General features: G+C 46.1%; 1 protein-coding gene across 1 annotated transcript in view; it reads left to right on the top strand.

Annotated features, from left to right (window-relative positions):
* Positions 1-19,634, top strand: part of ATP5MC2 (ATP synthase membrane subunit c locus 2) — a 41,296-nt gene that overhangs the window by 947 nt on the left and 20,715 nt on the right. The window contains exon 2 of the mRNA XM_033938536.1: positions 2,375-2,451. Within this exon, the coding sequence (XP_033794427.1) occupies positions 2,413-2,451 (39 nt within the window). The 5' untranslated portion in view covers positions 2,375-2,412. The remainder of the gene's footprint in view (positions 1-2,374; positions 2,452-19,634) is intronic.

Below are 19,634 nucleotides of genomic sequence, written 5' to 3'. Positions count from 1 at the left end.
GTTTTTCATTAGCAAACTTTAACTATATAAACTTTAATTACGTAAACCTTAACTATATAAATTCTAAAACAATTTTTTTCTATATACATTGATTTTGTGTTTCTTAGGAAACAGGTAGTTTAAAATAAATAAGAAGTACTCCCATTGAATCTGCCTTTAGGCTTTCTAGTATTTAAGTAGATAAAATTCTTTGTTAGACAGTTTCTATTTCAGAAGCTTGAGTTTTAAATAATTATTTTCATTTCTATGTTTCATTTTGTAGTATGAATGTCGGCTTTTTTCCTGATGAAGCTCTGTTTGAGTTAACAAGAGCGAAACGGAGATCTTCCGTAGCCATTATGACATCTTGCTATTGAAGCTAAGTAATTTAAGACCTATATATGGAAGTTATTAACTCCGACAGGTCACTTTGATATCTTGCTATTATAGCTAAGTGAAGTTAAATCCCGACAGTTCTATTTTAGAATTTCATAGAAGTATTACATTTAAATAAATATAAAGTATATTAAAAAAAATTTTTCTGAATACTAAAACTATCTATAGAGGGTTTCTGATATTACAGAGCATAAAATTGGAGTAGTGAATAAAAGATCGATGATAGCTCACCCGAAGGTTATTAGCTTGTAAGACATATCGAGCTCTTAGCCGTGAGCGCTTGAGACCCTTTCAAAAACACTCTCCTTGAGCTCTGATTAGAATCCCTTTCTACTTATGATTTAGCCTTTTTTAGGTTTTTTTGTGTGCTTCACATATTTTTTGGAGGATGGTTAGGATGTAAAACATTAGTAGATTCAACAAAGTCAGATAGTTGGTCGAATACTACTCTTTCTGTTATTTTTGCCAATAATGGAATGTTGGCAATGGGATGGTAATTCGTTGGGTCCTCCAAACTTGTTTTGCGATCCTTTATTATGGGAAAGATTATAGCAGTATTCCATGATGGCTGCAAAAGGCCTGTAGTGAGGCTTTTTAATATAAAGGAATGTATGAAGGGGCCAAAACATGAAAAGAATTTCTTTAAGATTGATGGAGGAATGATCTCTAAATGGGAGCCTTTTAAGTTGACTTTTTGAAAAAGGCGCTCAATGTCTGCTAGAGTTGGAAGGTTAAAAGTGGAACATTTGGCAAAAGGTAGATGGCAATTGTTTGAATTGTCCGTAGTATTGTCTGATGCGATATAATCAAAAGTTTTTTGGTTCCTGCATTGGGAGCCAGTGAAGTTTAACAAGGGAGGAGGGGGGCTTTGCCATCTCGTCTCATTTTGGCTGTTGCTTTTATTTTTGTGATATCTCAACTTGCAGAACATGGTAGATGAATAGCTGTGTTTTGCAATGTCTGTAAGTTTGTTAATACAGTAGATGATATTACAGTAATCTAGCTGTATTAGCAATAGTGCCTGAATTAGGATTGGAAACATTCAACTGAAAACATATTATTTAAGCCTTCAAAGCTTCATTAATGCCAGAAAAAACTTCTTTATCAGGCTTTTTAAATTTGACTTAAAAACTCGCAAAATTTGTTGGGGAAATGATGGTATGAAATCATACTAATAAAACTTGATAGCTTGTAGAGACCAAAGTGGCCCACCTATATATACCCTGTAAGGTAGTTAAGGTTCCTGTGCATCTTTTCCCCTGTGTCATCTTTAGGCAGAAAACCTTTTGCTGCTGTTTTGAGATCAATTTCTTAATGTGTAGATCCCTAAATGACAAAAGAACAGAAAACATCTGCATCTATCCTACTCCTTTTTGAACTCCAGTTTTTGTCTTCCTCTGCGAAGACTTTCCAACCATCTAGCACCCTTTCTCTTCTTTCAGTTTTTGACAGCAGGTACAGGGATAGTGATTTAGAGCCATAGCCTTTGAGTCAGGAAAGCTGTGATTTGAACTCGGATCTTGTTCTTCTAGCTGTGTGTGATTTTTCTTTGCCCTAGTTATAATCCCTGAGCCCAGCCACTGACCACTTGATCAAAATCTTTGTGTTCCAGATATTCAGCTCTCCCCCATTGATTTCCTGATTATTATTCACTTCCTTGTTTTACCAAATACAATTTCCTTTTCTTGAGAGTTATCATAGAATATAATCTTTCTGAACATGTTAGAGCAGTGATTCCCAATCCTGTCCTGGAGGACCACTAGGCCAATCGGGTTTTCAAGCTAGCCCTAATAAATATGCATGAGAGAGATTTGCATATAATGGAAGTGACAGGCATGCAAACTGCTCCATGCATATTCATTAGGGCTATCCTGAAAACCTGATTGGCCTGGTGGTCCACCAGGACAGGATTGGGAACTGCGTTAGAGCATATTGGGATTTGTTTGGTTTAAATAATTGTACTGCTAATTGCTGCTTTGTTTTATTTTTTTCTTTTAAGCTGCTGTGAACGTGACCATCCCTAACAGACTCTTGAAAATGTATGCTTGTGCAAAGTTCGTCTCTACTTCTGCCCTGGTGAGTATTCTCCATATCTGCCCTGATGCTAAGAAATGTAAAAGACAATAGACTGTAAATTCAGCTAAAGATTGCCTTTGTAGAGAAGCACTTCATTCATTTATATGCACAGGTTTCTGCCCTGATTTTTGTGGAGGGATGGAGAGAGGGCTGTTTCAGGGCAGGGCAGCCCATATTATGTTATTAAAAGGTTGGCCTTGGCACTCACTTTTTTGCTCTCTTACTGCACAGTAAATGTGGATGGTAGCCTCTGTGCTGCCTTGAAGGAGAGAGGTCTCCTAGAAGGAGAGCATCACACTAGTGAAGTAGGAAATAATCCTGTGGCTAAGACCTGCCCACCAGGGGATGCAATATCCTCTCGCACCAAATGTGTATCTAGGGGCTTCTACCCAGGAGGGAAGGGTTAGGACAGCTGTTGTAGTTGGTGATTTTGATCATTAGGCATGTAGATAGCTGGGTGGCTGGTGGGTGTGAGGATTGCCTGGTCATTTGCCTGCATGGTGCGAAGGTGGCGGACCTCACGCATCACATAGATAGAATTTTAGATAGTGCTGGGGAGGAGCCAGCTGTCTTGGTACACGTAGGTACCAATGAAATAGGAAAATGTGGGAGGGAGGTTCTGGAAACCAAATTTAGACTCTTAGGTAGAAAGCTGAAATCCAGATCTTCCAGGGTAGCCTTTAATGCTCCCAATTCTATCCGTAGGACCCAAGAGGCAGGCAGAGCTCCGAAGTCTCAATGCATGGTTGAGACAATGGTGCAGGGATGAAGGATTTAGATTTGTTAGGAACTGGGCAGTCTTCTGGAAAAGGGGGAGCTTGTTCCGAAAGGATAAACTCCACCTTAACCAAGATGGAACCAGGCTGCTGGCGCTAACGTTTAAAAAGGAGAGAGCACAGCTTTTAAACTGAGATGCGGGGAAAAGCTGACAGTTGCCCAGGAACGGATGGTTCGATGTGAGGTATCCTTGAAGGATACTACTGAAACAGGATATTTAGGGAGTCTTAGAGAGGTTTCAATAATGGTGAAAGAAAGTCAGGAGGGTTTAAGAGGAAAGCAGAGTAAAAGACTCAAATTTTCCATGTCTTCTCAGCAGCCTGTAGTTATAAGGAAAAAAATACAATTTGAAGTGTCTCTATATGCAAATGCTAGAAGCCTAAAAATAAAATAGAAGAGTTAAGAGTATATAGCACTGGATGATGAGGTAGATATAATAGGCATCTAAGAGACCTGGTGGAAGGAGGACAATCAATGGGACACTGTATTACCTGGGTACAAATTATATCGCAAGGCTAGAGTAGATCAAATTGGAGGGGGGGTTGCACTATATGTTAGAGAGAATTGAATCAAATCAAATAAACATTCTACATGACATAGATAGCAGTGCAGAATCCATAAGGATAGAAATGCCATGTGTGAAGGGAAGGAATATAAAGGTAGGGTTATACTACCGTTCCCCGGGACAAAATGAGTAGACAGATGAAGAAATGTTTTCAGAGATTAGGAAAGCTGGAGAATTGGGCAACAGTATAATAATGAGTGATTTCAATTACCCCGACATTGACTGGTTAAATGTTACATCGGGGAGTGCTAGGGAGGTAAAATTCCTAGACATCATAAATGACTGCTTCTTGGAGCAACTGGTCCAGGAATCAACAAGAGGAGGAGCTATTATTGATTTGGTCCTTAGTGGAATGCAAGGCATAGTACAGGAGTTAACTGTGTTGGGTCTGCTGGGAAACAGTGATCATAACGTGATCAAATTTGAGCTGATACCAGGATTGACGTCGCAAAAGAAATCTACTGTAGAGGCGTTAATTTTCGAAAGGGCAACTATGATAAAATGAGGAAAATGGTTAAAAAGAAGCTAAAAAGATCAGTTGCAAAGGTTAGGACTATAAACCAAGTGTGGATGTTATTTAAAAATACCATCATGGAAGCCCAGACCAGATATATTCCACGTATCAGCAAAAGTTGATAGACGAAGAAACGAGAGCCGGCATAGTTAAAAGGTGAAGTGAAAGAGGCTATTAGAACCAAAAAAACATCCTTTAAAACATTGATAAAGAAAGCTAAGAAAATATGAAGAGAAACTTGCAAAAGAGGCAAAAACTCATAACAATTTTTTTAGGTACATCAGAAACAGAAAACCTGTGAGGGAATCCATGGGACCATTGGCTGATCAAGGAGTAAAGGGGGCACTCAGGGAGGATAAGGCCATAGCGAAGAGACTGAATTATTCTTTGCTTCGGTCTTTACGGAACCGGAAATGGTTTTCAGGTGTGATGATGCAGAGGAACTGAAAGAAATTTCGGTGAATCTGGAAGATGTACTAAGCCAAATCAAAAAGTTAAAAAGTGATAAATTGCCTGGACCGGATGGTATACATCCCAGGGTACTAAAAGAACTCAAACATGAAATTGCTGACCTGCTGTTAGTGATCTGTAACCTTTCACTTAAATCATCTGTAGTACCTGAAGATTGGAGGGTGGCCAATGTTAACGCCGATTTTTAAAAAAGATTCCAGAGAAAATCTGGGAAATTACAGACTGGTAAGTGCCAGGCAAAATGGTGGAAACAATTATAAATAATAAAATTGTGTAACACATAGGCAAACATGATTTAATGAGATGGTCAGCAAAGATTCAGCCGAGGGAGTTCTTGCCTAACTAATTTGCTTGACTTCTTTGAAGGTATGGATAAAGGTGAGCTGGTTGATGTAATGTATCTAGATTCTCAGAAAGTTTTTGATAAAGTTCTTCATGAGAGGCTCCTGAGGAAATGAAAGAGATATGGGATAGGTGGCAAAGTTCAGTTGTGGATTAGGAATTGGTTATCGGATAGAAAACAGAGAGTAGGGTTAAATGGTCATTTTTCTCAATGGAGGAGAATAAACGGTGGAATGACACAGGGATCTGTACTGGAACCGGTGCTATTTAACTCATTTATAAATTATCTGGAAATTGGAATGAGGTGTGAGGTGATTAAATTTGCACATGACACTAAACTGTTCAAAGTTGTTAAAACACATGCAGATTGTGAAAAACTTCAGGCAGACCTTCGGAAATTGGAAGACTAAGCATCCAGGTGGCAGATGAAATTTAATGTGGACAAATGCAAAGTAATGCACTTTGGGAAGAATAACCTGAATCACAGTTAACGGATTCTAGGGTCCACCTTGGGGGTTAGCGCCCAAGAAAAGGATCTGGGTGTCATCATAGACAATATGATGAAACCTTTCACCCAATGTGCGGCATCAGCAGCGGCTAAAAAAGCAAACAGGATGCTAGGAATTATTAAAGGGATGGTTAACAAGAAGACTAAGAATGTTGTAATACCCCTCTATCGCTCCATGGTGCATCCTCATATGGAATTTTGCGTTCAATTCTGCTCTCCTTATCTCAAAAAAGATATAGCGGCGCTAGAAAAGGTTCAAAGAAGAGTGACCAAGATGATAAAGAGGCTGGAACTCCTCTTGTACAGTTAGGGCTCTTCTGCTTGGAATAGAGATGGCCGAGGGGAGATATGATTGAAGTCTACAAAATCCTGAGTGGAGTAGAACGAGTACAAGTGGATTGATTTTTCACTAGAAGACTAGGGGACACTCGATGAAGTTACAGGGAAATACTTTTAAAACCAATAGGTGGAAATATTTTTTCACTCAGAGAATAGTTAAGCTCTGGAACACATTGCCAGAGGTTGTGTTAAAAGCGGATAATGTAGCTGTTTTTAAAAAAGATTTGGACAATTTCCTGGAAGAAAAGTCCATGGTCTGTTATTAAGAAAGACATGGGGGAAGACCCTGCTTGCCATGTATTGGTAGCATGGAATGTTGCTACTCCTTGGGTTTTGGCCAGGTACTAGTGACCTGGATTGGCCACCGTGAGAACAGGCTACTGGGTTTGATGAACCATTAGTCTGGCCAGTAAGGCCATTCTTATGTTCTTAGAGATCTCAATATATGTGACATGATCTCTAGTTCCACACCAGTAAGCAAACTACCTGCTGAATTTTTACATTTTGCATAGCATTAAACCTAAGTACACAGTTTTGTTGTAGATGAGGTGACCATTGCTTGCAAGCCTACAGTAGTCCACTAGAGGTAGAATAATTATAAACATCTTAAGTCTTAGCTTGAAGAATTCAACACTGATACACATAACGTTTTGATTTGAGTCTTCATCAACAAATTTTATTAAATTGTATTCCTAAATTTATATACCCTGGGATGCTGAAGGTAGCCCAATAAGTTATACATATGGGTCATAAGAAGTTGCCTCCGCTGGGTCAGACCAGAGGTCCATCGCGCCCAGCAGTCCGCTCCCGCGGCGGCCCATCAGGTCCATGACCTGTAAGGTGACCGGCGTCTAGGCCCTTTTAATCCCCTTGTCCTTCTCCGTAAGCCCTTTCATAACTTATCTGTACCTCTATCTGTATTCCTCAACCCCCGTGTCCTTCAGGAATTTATCCAATCCTTCCTTGAAGCCCGGTAGGGTACTCTGTCCTATTACAACCTCTGGAAGTGCATTCCTGGTGTCCACCACCCTTTGAGTGAAAAAGAATTTCCTAGCATTGATTCTAAACCTGTCCTCTTTCAATTTCTCCGAGTGCCCCCTTGTTCTTGTGGTTCCCAATAGGCTGAAGAATCTGTCCCTTTCTACCTTCTCTATACCTTTCATGATCTTGAAAGTCTCTATCATGTCTCCTCTGAGTCTCCGCTTTTCCAGGGAGAAGAGCCCCAGCCTTTCCAACCTGTCTGCGTAAGAAAGTTCTCCATCCCTTTTACCATTTTCATCGCTCTCCTCTGAACCCTCTCAAGCATTGCCATGTCCTTCTTGAGGTATGGTGACCAAAATTGGACACAGTACTCCAGATGCGGGCGCACCATCGCGCGATACAGCGGCATAATGACTTCCTTCGTCCTGGTCGTAATTCCCCGCTTAATAATACCCAACATTCTGTTTGCTTTCTTTGAGGCTGCTGCACATTGTGCCGTTGATTTCATTGTTATATCCACCAGCACACCCAAGTCTTTTTCAAGGTTACTTTCCCCTAGCACTGATCCCCCCATTTTGTAACTGAACATCGGGTTCTTCTTCCCTATATGCATGACTTTGCATTTCTCTATATTGAAGTTCATTTGCCATTTATTTGCCCACTCTTCCAGTTTGTTTAGGTTCCTTTGTAGGTCTTCACATTCTTCCGCCGTTCTAACCCTGCTACAGAGTTTGGTGTCATCCGCAAACTTTATAACTTCACACTTCGTCCCTGTTTCCAGGTCATTTATGAATACATTGAACAGTAGCAGTCCGAGCACCGAACACTACGGAACACCGCTCGTGACCCTTCTCCAGTCCGAGTAGTGGCCCTTCACTCCAACCCTTTGCTTTCTGCCTGCCAACCAGTGTTTAATCCATCTGTATACGTCCCCTTCCACCCCGTGGTTCCACAATTTTCTAAGTAGCCACTCATGAGGTACCTTGTCAAAGGCTTTTTGGAAGTTGAGATAAATGATGTCTATGGGCTCCCCTTTGTCCATCCTGGCTGTTTATCCCTTCAAAGAAGTGCAGTAAGTTTGTTTGGCATGATCTTCCCTTGCAGAAGCCATGTTGGCTCGCTTTCAGTTGTCCATTTTTTTCTATGTGCTCACTGATACTGTCTTTTATCAGTGCTTCTACCATCTTGCCCGGAACTGAAGTCAAGCTTACCGGCCTGTAGTTCCCCGGATCACCCCTCACTCCCTTTTTGAAGATAAGTGTGACATTCGCTGTTTTCAAGGATAGGTTACAAATGTGTCGGAGTATTCCCGCTATTTCGTTCCTCAGTTCTTTTAGTACCCTTGGGTGGATTCTATCTGGGCCTGGTGATTTGTCACTCTTCAATCTATCTATCTGTTTGAAGACATCCTCATGGCTTACCTCTATTTGCGAAAGTTTTTCTTCTTGGTCTCCACTTATGATCTCTTCGGGTTCTGGTACATTGGATGTGTCTTCGCTCGTGAAGACTGACGAGAAGAACTTGTTTAACCTGTCAGCTACCTCTTTCTCCTCCTTTACCACTCTCTTTCTGTCTCCATCATCTAACGGTCCTACTTCCTCTCTCACCCTTCCTTTTAACGTATCTGAAGAAGGTTTTGAAGTTTCTTCCTTCCCCCGCCAGCCTCTCTTCATATTCCCTTTTTGCTTTCCTAACCACTCGATGACAATCTTTTTGGTGTTTTTTGTGTTCCTCCCAGTTCTCCCCGGTTTGGTCCTTTTTCCATTTTCGGAATGATTTTTTCTTGTCACCTATCACTTTCTTCACTTCATGTGTTATCCACACCGGGTCTTTTGTTCGATTTTTCTTGCACCCTTTCCTAAACCTGGGGATATACAGGTTTTGTGCTTCCTGCACCGTGTCCTTGAATAGGGACCAGGCTCTCTCTATGGTCTCCATCCTTTTTGAGCTGTTTTTGAGTTTCTTTCTCACCATTGTTCTCATAGCATCATAGTTCCCTTTTTTATAGTTGAGCATAGTCGCTTTTGTTCTCTTCACTTTTGATGTTCCTACTTCTAATTTGTACCGGATCATGTTGTGATCACTGTTTCCTAGCGGTCCTACTACTTCCACTTCCTTTGCAGGTCCCCCTAGCCCGTTGAGGATCAGGTCGAGAGTGGCATTCCCTTGCATTGATTCTTTGACAGCTGTTCCATGAAGCAGTCCCTCACAGCCTCTAGGAATTCTGCTTCCCTCGCACAGTTGGAGTTTCCAATACTCCAGTTTATCCCGGGGTAGTTAAAATCCTCCATCACCATCACACTTCTGCTTTTGCATTCCCGTCTCAATTCTGCTTCCAGTTCCTTGTCATTTGCTTCTGCTTGTCCAGGTGAGCGATAGTACAGTCCCAATTTTATGTCGGCTCCATTTCTTCCTGGTACTTTGACCCATAAGGATTCCAATCCTTCCGTCCTGGCTGCTGTATCCAGTCTGGTCGAGTGAATGGTGTCCCTTATATAAAGTGCTATTCCTCCACCCTTCTTGTGGGTCCTGTCTCTTCTATAGAGTTTGTACCCTGGCAGTACTATATCCCATTTGTTTTCCTCAGTCCACCAAGTTTCTGTGATTCCAATGATATCTAGATCCCCCTCCTTGGCCGTGACTTCCAGTTCTCCCATTTTGGCCCTTAGGCTCCTTGCATTTGCGTACAAGCAATTTTAGTCTTGGTTTCTTCCTTCCCCTGCTGTTTTTCCTTATGATTTTGATTTGCTCCTCTTTCCATCCCCCTCATGGGCTGCCAGACCCTGAGTTTCATGTAGTTTTTCCTCTTCCTGCTGTGCGTCTTTTTCGTCCTCATCCTGTTTCCTCATTTCCACCCGCTCCTCCAGCTCCTGTTGTTTGCTCGTCTGTTTGTTCTCTAATTTCTTTTGATCCTCGCACCCCTTTTGTTCGTCTTTGTTTCTTCCCAGCAGTTTCCCCGCTGAGTATCTTTATTTGATACTCCTGTCCGAACTGTCGACTGCAGCTCGACTGTCGGCTTTCCCCTTCCTCTCAGTTTAAAGCCTGCTCTATTCCTCTCTTGACATTGTTCGCCAGCAGTCTCGTCCCTGCTGTGCTCAGGTGTAGTCCCTCCTAGAGAGTTGCGCGGGGACAGAAATCCCACCCGTCCCCACCCGTCCCCGCCAAAGTCCCACCCATCCCCACCCGTCCCCGTGAGGAATCCCACCCGTCCCCGTGAGGAATCCCTCCGTCCCCACCCGTCCCCGTGAGGAATCCCCTCCGTCCCCACCCGTCCCCGCGAGGAATCCCCTCCGTCCCCGCCCGTCCATATAAACTTCAGAAATAGTTATTTCATTTAATTATGCTACTGAATTAAAGGCTCTGGTAGAAACCCATTTACAAATAAGCAAAAAGACTTTATTAATTTGAAAATATTAATTGGGAAGAATACATACTTTGCAAATGGGTTTCTACCAGAGCCTCTAATGTTTATAAATTTTTATCAACACAACTAATATACTACTTTATCCTGAAGCAAAATTAAAAAAAAGAAATATAATTCTTTTCCTACCTTTGTTGCCTGGTTTCTGCTTTCCTCATGTTCTTATTCAGTTCCTTCCATCCACTGTCTCTCTTCCTTCTGCATCTTCCATTTGCTCTGTTACTGTGCCTCTCCCTTTCTTCCCCCTTCCAAATTGGTCTGGCACCCATCTTCTTCTCTCCGCTCCCCCCATAGTCTGGCATCTGTCTTCTTCCCTGCCAGCGTCTTCTCCCTACTCTCTCTTCCCCATTTCCTTTCAGCGTCCTTCTCCCCCATGTCCTGTCAGCGTCCTTCTCCCCCTCTGTCTTCCACATGTGCTTTCAGTGTCCTTCTCCACCCCCCCGTCTTCCCCATGTCCTTTCAGCGTCCTTCTCCACCCCTTTGTCTTCCCCATGTGCTTTCAGCATCCTTCTCCCCCCTCTGTCTTCCACAAGTGCTTTCAGAGTCCTTCCCCCCCCGCCCTTCCCATGGCCTTTCAGCGTCCTTCTCCACCCCTTTGTCTTCCCCATGTCCTTTCAGCGTCCTTCTCCACCCCTTTGTCTTCCCCATGTCCTTTCAGCGTCCTTCTCCCCCCCTTTGTCTTCCCCATGTCCTTTCAGCGTCCTTCTCCACCCCTTTGTCTTCCCCATGTCCTTTCAGCGTCCTTCTCCACCCCTTTGTCTTCCCCATGTCCTTTCAGCGTCCTTCTCCACCCCTTTGTCTTCCCCATGTGCTTTCAGCATCCTTCTCCCCCCTCTGTCTTCCACAAGTGCTTTCAGAGTCCTTCCCCCCCCGCCCTTCCCATGGCCTTTCAGCGTCCTTCTCCACCCCTTTGTCTTCTCCATGTCCTTTCAGCGTCCTTCTCCACCCCTTTGTCTTCCCCATGTGCTTTCAGCATCCTTCTCCCCCCTCTGTCTTCCACAAGTGCTTTCAGAGTCCTTCCCCCCCCGCCCTTCCCATGGCCTTTCAGCGTCCTTCTCCACCCCTTTGTCTTCCCCATGTCCTTTCAGCGTCCTTCTCCACCCCTTTGTCTTCCCCATGTCCTTTCAGCGTCCTTCTCCACCCCTTTGTCTTCCCCATGTGCTTTCAGCATCCTTCTCCCCCCTCTGTCTTCCACAAGTGCTTTCAGAGTCCTTCCCCCCCGCCCTTCCCATGGCCTTTCAGCGTCCTTCTCCACCCCTTTGTCTTCCCCATGTCCTTTCAGCGTCCTTCTCCACCCCTTTGTCTTCCCCATGTCCTTTCAGCGTCCTTCTCCACCCCTTTGTCTTCCCCATGTCCTTTCAGCGTCCTTCTCCACCCCTTTGTCTTCCCCATGTGCTTTCAGCATCCTTCTCGCCCCTCTGTCTTCCACAAGTGCTTTCAGAGTCCTTCCCCCCCCGCCCTTCCCATGGCCTTTCAGCGTCCTTCTCCACCCCTTTGTCTTCCCCATGTGCTTTCAGCATCCTTCTCCCCCCTCTGTCTTCCACAAGTGCTTTCAGAGTCCTTCCCCCCCCCCCGCCCTTCCCATGGCCTTTCAGCGTCCTTCTCCACCCCTTTGTCTTCCCCATGTCCTTTCAGCGTCCTTCTCCACCCCTTTGTCTTCCCCATGTGCTTTCAGCATCCTTCTCCCCCCTCTGTCTTCCACAAGTGCTTTCAGAGTCCTTCCCCCCCCGCCCTTCCCATGGCCTTTCAGCGTCCTTCTCCACCCCTTTGTCTTCCCCATGTGCTTTCAGCATCCTTCTCCCCCCTCTGTCTTCCACAAGTGCTTTCAGAGTCCTTCCCCCCCCGCCCTTCCCATGGCCTTTCAGCATCCTTCTCCACCCCTTTGTCTTCTCCATGTCCTTTCAGCGTCCTTCTCCACCCCTTTGTCTTCCCCATGTGCTTTCAGCATCCTTCTCCCCCCTCTGTCTTCCACAAGTGCTTTCAGAGTCCTTCCCCCCCCACCGCCCTTCCCATGGCCTTTCAGCGTCCTTCTCCACCCCTTTGTCTTCCCCATGTCCTTTCAGCGTCCTTCTCCACCCCTTTGTCTTCCCCATGTGCTTTCAGTATCCTTTTCCCCCATCTGTCTTCCACAAGTGCTTTCAGAGTCCTTCCCCCCCCGCCCTTCCCATGGCCTGTCAGCGTCCTTCTCCACCCCTTTGTATTCCTCATGTGCTTTCAGCGTCCTTCTCCCTCCTCTGTCTTCAAGTGCTTTCAGAGTCCTTCCCCCCCTCCTCCCGTCTTCCCCATGGACTTTCAGCGTCCTTCTCCCCACTCCTTCTCTACCGCCCCGGGTGCAGCACAGCCGGCCAGGTCCCCTTACTTTTGTGGCACTTCCCCGACCGACTGACAACAGCCCCGGTCCGACAAACCTCCCTGCCCTTAACTGCGAATCTAAATTACCTTATTACAGCTGCTGTAAGAAGATAATTTAGATTCGCGGCTACAGGGCAGGGAGGATTGTCGGACCGGGGCTGTTGTCGGTCGGTCGGGGAAGTGCCACAAAAGTAAGGGGACCTGGCCGGCTGTGCTGCAACCGGGGCAGGGTGTGGCGGGGCGGATCGCCCCCTCCCTTGGTAGCCACTCGAACCGCGAGGCTACTCTCCTCCTTACCTGCACTGCCTGCAGCACAGAGCCAAACGGAAGTCTTCCCGACGTCAGCGCTGACGTCGGAGGGAGGGAGGGCTTTGTTTAAGCCCTCCCTCCCCTCCGACGTCAGCGCTGACGTCGAGAAGACTTCCGTTCGGCCCTGTGCTGCAAGCAGAGAAGGTAGGGAGAAGAGCCGCGTGACTGAGTACATCCAGCCCCGCAGGAACCCCGCGACCCTCGGAGGTGTCCCCATGGGATCCCCGCGACCCTAGGGGGCGTCCCCACGGGATCCCCGCGACCCTAGGGGCGTCCCCACGGGATCCCCGTGACCCAAAGGGGGAACCCGCGGGATGCCCGCGGGTCCCGCGGGATTCCCGTCGTCCCCGTTCCCGTGCAGCTCTCTAGTCCCTCCCTCCTGAAGAGCTTGTTCTTTCCCCAAAAAGTTGTCCAGTTCCTCACAAAGTGGAAGCCTTCCTCCTCGCACCATCTCCTCAGCCATGCGTTTATTGTTTGTAGCTCGGTCTACCTCTTCACATCCGCCCTCGGTACCGGCAGGATCTCTGAGAACGCTATCCTCTGTATCCTCAGTTTCAGTTTCCTTCCCAGGATCCGGAACTGCTCAGTTAGTGTAGTCCTGCTGTAATTTCTTCTGTTGACATCATTTGTTCCAACGTGGATCATCACTGCTGTCTCCTCCGTCTCGGCACCCTCCAGGATCCTCTCGATTCTGTCGGTGATGTCCTTTGTTCTTGCCCCTGGGAGACATGTCACCAGCCGGTCCTCTCTCCCTCCTGCTACGTGGCTGTCCACTTCTCTCAGGATTGAGTCTCCCACTATGATTGCAGATTTCCCCTTCTTCAGCTTTCTCTTTGGTCTCAAGTCGGTATCCTTGGTGTGGGTCAGTACTTCTCCCTCAGGGTTCTGGTGAGTTTTTGCCTCCTCTGCTCGCTCGATTTTTCCGTGAGGTCCCTCATCCCTGGTGTCTGGTTGTTCCAGTTGTCCATCTGTTGGTTCCTGTCCGCGCTGCTGATAGTCCTGTTCCTCCACCCTCCTGTAGGCCTCCTCGATGAATTTCTCGAGCTCCCTTACTTGCTCCTCAATGTGGCTCTCTCTCATGGAGTCCTCAGGTGTCCTGTACAGTTCTTCCGAGGTGCGGTGTCCCTCCAGCTCCCGGACCCTGTCCTGTAGTCTACCAACCTCCTTCCTCAGGCCTTCCAGTTCCTGACACCGACTGCATATGTACGCCCGCCTCCCCGAGGGGATGTAGTCGTACATATGACACTCTGTGCAGTACACTGGGAAGCTCCTCTGGGTTCCTGCTGCTTCCATTTCTCTTCTTAGTCTCTTGGAGTGTGTTGCATGAAAGTGGTCTCTGCTGTGCAGATAGCTGCCCCAGTACATTAGAGACGTAAAGGACCTCATTTCTTTTAAAAGAGCTTTAAAAACTTATTTTTTCAAGGATGCTTTTAATATATGACTCTCAGATTTATAATTTTTTTGACCCTAGGCTTTACATTCCACAACTTTTTTTTTTTTTTTTTCTTTTCCCTTCCTTGAGTTATTTTTCCCTTTAATGTATATTTTTCCCTTTAATGTATATTTTCTTCTACAAATATATTGTAACTTTCCCCCTTAACCCTCACGGTTCATGTATGTTAACCCAGTATGTTTTTTATTTAAAGTCAGTGTATTTGTATTTCTATTTTACTTGAATTGTACATCGCTTAGATATTCAATAAGCGATTTATCAAGCACTAATAAAACTTGAAACTTGAAAACTTGAAGTACAGTGGTACCTCGGTTTACGAGTGCACCAGTTTGCGAGTGTTTTGCAAGACGAGCAAAACATTCGCAAACTTGGTGCCTTGTAAACCGAGCTTGCCTCGCTGTACGAGCGCCCCCCCCCCGCTATCCGGCATCCCCCCCAGCGATCCGGCATCCCCCCCCCCCCCCCGCTCGCGTTGCCACCCTCCACCACGATCCTACTTCCCCCCCCCCCCGAGCAGTCAATGACACCCTTTACCTGACTTGGCACCAGTGCCGGTGCCTGAAGATCCTCCCTCTTCTGGCGCGGCCTGGGCTGGGCGGTGCGTCGGAGATCCTTTTTCTTCTGGGCTGGGCTGGACTGGCTTTGAGCATTTGCGCATGCTCAAAGCTTTCTGGTCTCGCTCTCAATCTCGGAGAGAGCGAGACCAGAAGGCTTTGAGTATGCGCAAATGCTCAAAGCCAGTCCAGCCCAGCCCAGACCAGAAGAAGGAGGATCTCCGACGCACCGCCCAGCCGCACCAGAAGAGGGAGGATCTTCGGGCACCGGCACTGGTGCCAAGTCGGGTAAAGGGTGTCATTGACTGCTCGGGAGGGGGGAAAGTAGGATCGCAGTGGAGGGGAAGCTGGATCACGGGCAGGGGGTTTGGAACAGCGTCAGATTTCTCAAGGGGGGGGGAGAATGGAGCAGCGCCGGTAGCCTCGTGGGGGGGGGGGGTGGAACCAAAAAAAGCAGTTTCCCTTACTTCCTATGGGGAAACTTGCTTTGATATACGAGCAATTTGGTTTACGAGCATGCTTCTGGAACGAATTATGCTCGTAAACCAAGGTTCCACTGTACTTGCTACTTACTTTCTAGTTTGATCTGCTGGGCGGCCTGGTCTCCTGGCTCCTTCTCAAGGCTCCTTTGCAAAGGCGCTCTTGCTAAGGCGAGCCAAATGGCTGCGCGCCATTGGCTATCCCCTTTTTAAGGGGGAGTCCGGGTGCTGACGCTGGTGGTGATGCGGTGCAGGTGGGCGGAGCTAACTTTCGCCGCTCCTCGCTCCCACCGTCCCCTGCCTCCTTGCTCGCCTCTGTCCCCGCTCTCCTGCTGCTCTCAGTCTCCTCCACCTCCACCTGCCCTCAGCTGCCGCTTGCTCTGCCTGCCTCCTCCACGCGGTCGCTGTGTCTTTTCGCCTGCGGCTCCCTTCCTGTTTAAGGGGGAGTCCGGGCGCTGACGCTGGTGGTGACGTGGTGCGGGTGGGCGGAACTAACTCTCGCTGCTACCCGTTCCTCGCTCCCACCGTCCCCTGCCTCCTCCTTGCTCGCCTCGGTCCCCGCTCTCCTGCTGCTCTCAGTCTCCTCCGCCTCCACCTGCCCTCAGCTGCCACTTGCTCTGCCTGCCTCCTCCACGCAGTCGCTGTGTCTTTTCGCCCGCGGTTCCCTTCCTGTTTAAGGGGGAGTCCAGGCGCTGACGCTGGTGGTGACGCGGTGCGGGTGGGCGGAGCTAACTCTCACTGCTCCTCGCTCCCATCGTCCCCTGCCTCCTCCTTGCTCACCTCGGTCCCCGCTCTCCTGCTGCTCTCAGTCTCCTCCGCCTCCACCTGCCCTCAGCTGCCACTTGCTCTGCCTGCCTCCTCCACGCGGTCGCTGTGTCAAAAATCTTTCAACCATGTTGGCTATTTGTGCCTTAAGATTTCAGTTTTCTTTACATTTACCTCTAATCGGTTAGCGAACCTTAGTAAAAGAGGGCCTTAATTTAAATTTATTGGCTACTAATTATTGATTTAAGATCATTCATAGTTTAATTTACTCTGAAGACAGATTGTAATTGCCCTCAACTGAAATAGCATAAAATCTTTTAAGAAACTATCATTAAGGGCCATAATAATGTATTGAAGAACAATAAAATAGAACCTTGTGACATCCTGTATTTCAGTGGCTATCGAGATGATTTAGAATCATTCCACACAATTTTATAGTTACAGTTAGAATAAAAATGAACCAAACTAGTTAATACTTGTTACCCAGTTCCAATTGACTGAAGTCAAGAGAGATTTGTATGCCACATGCAACACATAGAAAACAGAGAAAAATGAAGGCAGTTAAAGACCATATGGCCTGTCTAGTTAGCATGGATAGGCTATCTTCTATCCCTTCCTCTCCCTTAGAGATCCAATGTACTTGTTCTGAGATTTTATTGAATTCAGATACATTTTTCCTCACCTCCACGCATTCACCAATCTTTCCGTGAAAAAGTATTTTCTGAGGTTACTTCCGAGTCTATCCCTTTTTATCTTCATCCTATGCCCTCTCATTTTAGAGCTTCCTTTCAGCTGAAAGAGACTCGCCTCATGCCCATTTATGCCACATAGATATTCTCCCCAGAAACCTTTTTCAGCTGGGTGACACGAAAAAGTAGCCGGGAGGGGTGGTACAAGGAAATTTGGTGGTGTGGAAAATTAAATGTGCACTATTTTTATTAGTTAATTGCTATTAATAATTTTCCAGTGCTCAATATGACTTTCTTTTTTAAGGTTTGACACTTAGGCAGTGTTCCAGTAGCATTTAAGCCACCCTTGAAAAAAAGTAATACAGATCCTCTTATTCTGAATAACTACTGGCCAGTATCAAACCTTCCATTTCTTTCAAAACTACCATACTTCAGAGAGTGGTATTCAACCAACTTCAAACTCAGGTTGAATCAGTTAATGCTTTGCATCCCCTGCAATCTGTTTTTTTGTTTAAGACATAGCACAGAGACAGTAGTTCCTGCCTTAGGGCTCCTTATACAAAGCTGCAATAGCAGTTCCACCACAGCAAATGCACTGAAGCCCATAAGAATTGAATGGACTTTGGTGCATTTGCCATGGGAGAATCGCTACTGTGACTTTGTAAAAGGGGCCCTTACTGAGTGAACTCCATAGTCACCTAGACCAGTGTTTCTCAACTTCTTCAAGCCAGGTACCGCCTAAGTCTAACAAATACCAACCGAGTACCCCAGCCCAAGCTCTGCCCCTGTAGTACTAATTGTAATGCAGTTTCTTCCATTTATTTTTCATCTACACACAATATAATCTTTTTAATTCATAATGGTAACCACAAAATTTTAAAAAACACGAAGCACACTTTATGCAGAGAAAATGTTAATTATAGATTTATATTTGTTATGTTTTTCAAAGAGGTCAAGGTAGATGACTTTAAAATATGCAATGTCACCTCAGTAACAACTATAGAAAAATAGACAAATATAGTGCAAAATATAGACAGCAGATTATAAATTCTCAAAACTGACACATTTTGATCACTAAATTGAAAATAAAATCATTTTTTCCTAACTTTGTTGTCTGGTGATTTAATTAGTTTCTGGTTGGACTTCCTTCCGACTGTGCATCCAACATTTTTTTTTTTTTTTCTTTCTGCCTCCTGCATGCTTCCTCTCCTCCGGATCTCATTCCCTTCCCCAACCAACATCTCTCTGTCCCTACATGAGTCCAATTTTTCTTCCTCTCTCCTCTACCCCTATTGGCAACATGTCTCCCTCTCTCCCTCCTCTGTTATATCTTGCATCTCTGTTCTTCCTCAGGGTCTCTTCTGTCTGCACCTCCCATAGTCCAGCATCTTTCCACCTCTCTGCAGTCTCTTTCTCTCTCTTCCCTCTATACACCCCAAGTCCAACATCTGCCTCCACTTTGTTTCAGGTTTCTACCTCTCTCTATCTTCCTTCTGCTAACATTTTGAGTCCTCCCATCTTTGTTCCATGTCTTTCTGTCCCTCTCACTCTTTGTCTTCCCCCTCTCCAGGACCTGGCATTTCTTTCTCCTTAGTTCAGGGTGTTTCCCCTCTTTACCCCCTCTAGTCCAGCATCTGCCCTGTCTTCCCCCCTCCCTTTTGGTTCAAGTCTCCTTTCCCGTCCCTCCTCAAGGTCCTCATCTGTCTCTCTCTCCCCCCACCCCCCAGTGTCCAGATCCAGCGCATCTATGACAATCCCCATCCAGTTGAGGCCCTCACGATAGGTGGGGCCTTACCTCCGCTGCATCCCGCACCCAGCGAGAGAGGTCTTCCACGCTGTGACTGCCGCTTGTCAAGGACCAACCTTTAAAGCTAATTACAGCAGCCTGCAGAGGATCGCCAGAGCTGTTTAGAACCTAGCATGCTGTCGTCGGCCTCTGCAGCATGCTCCCTCTGCCACAGACCCGCCCCTCCTCTGACATCAGGGGCAGGACTGCAGCAGAGGAAATATGCTGCGGAGACCAATGGCAGCCTGCTAGATTCGCTATAGCTCCGGCGATCCTCTGCAGACTGCCAAAATTAGCTTTAAAGGTGAGACCGTGAGGAGGAAGCGTGTCATTGGAGGAAGACAGCCGGGCACTTACCTAAATTAGCCGGGCTAAAAGATGCTAGGGAGAACACTGGGTATTTAAATGTCTCTATATCTCCCCTCTCCTGTTTTTCCTCCAGAGTATGCACATTGAGATCTTTGAGTCTGTCCTCGTACACCTTATGACATAGACCACGGATCATTTTAGTAGCCTTCCTCTGGACCAATTCCATCCTGTTTGTGTTTTTGGATGTGCTGTCTCCAGAATTGCACACAATATTCTAAATGAGATCTTGCCAGAGTCTTATACAGGGACATCATTACCTCCTTTTTCCTACTGGCCCTTCCTCTTCCTATGCACCAAAGCATCCTTCTAGCTTTCGCTGGTACCTTTCTACCTATATGGCCACCTTAAGATCATCATAATCACATCCAAATCACTCCTCTCTTGTGCACAAAAGATTTTTAACCCCCAAACTGTACTGTTCGCTCAAGTTTTTGCAGCCCAAATGCATGAACTTGCATTTCTTAGCTTTAACTTAGCTGCCAAATTCTGGACCATTTGTCAAATTTCGC

Source organism: Geotrypetes seraphini, chromosome 3 (genome assembly GCF_902459505.1).
Source record: "Geotrypetes seraphini chromosome 3, aGeoSer1.1, whole genome shotgun sequence".
NCBI lineage: Eukaryota > Metazoa > Chordata > Amphibia > Gymnophiona > Dermophiidae > Geotrypetes > Geotrypetes seraphini.
Note: the sequence above shows the minus strand (reverse complement) of the source record. Positions and strands in the feature narration are given on the sequence as shown.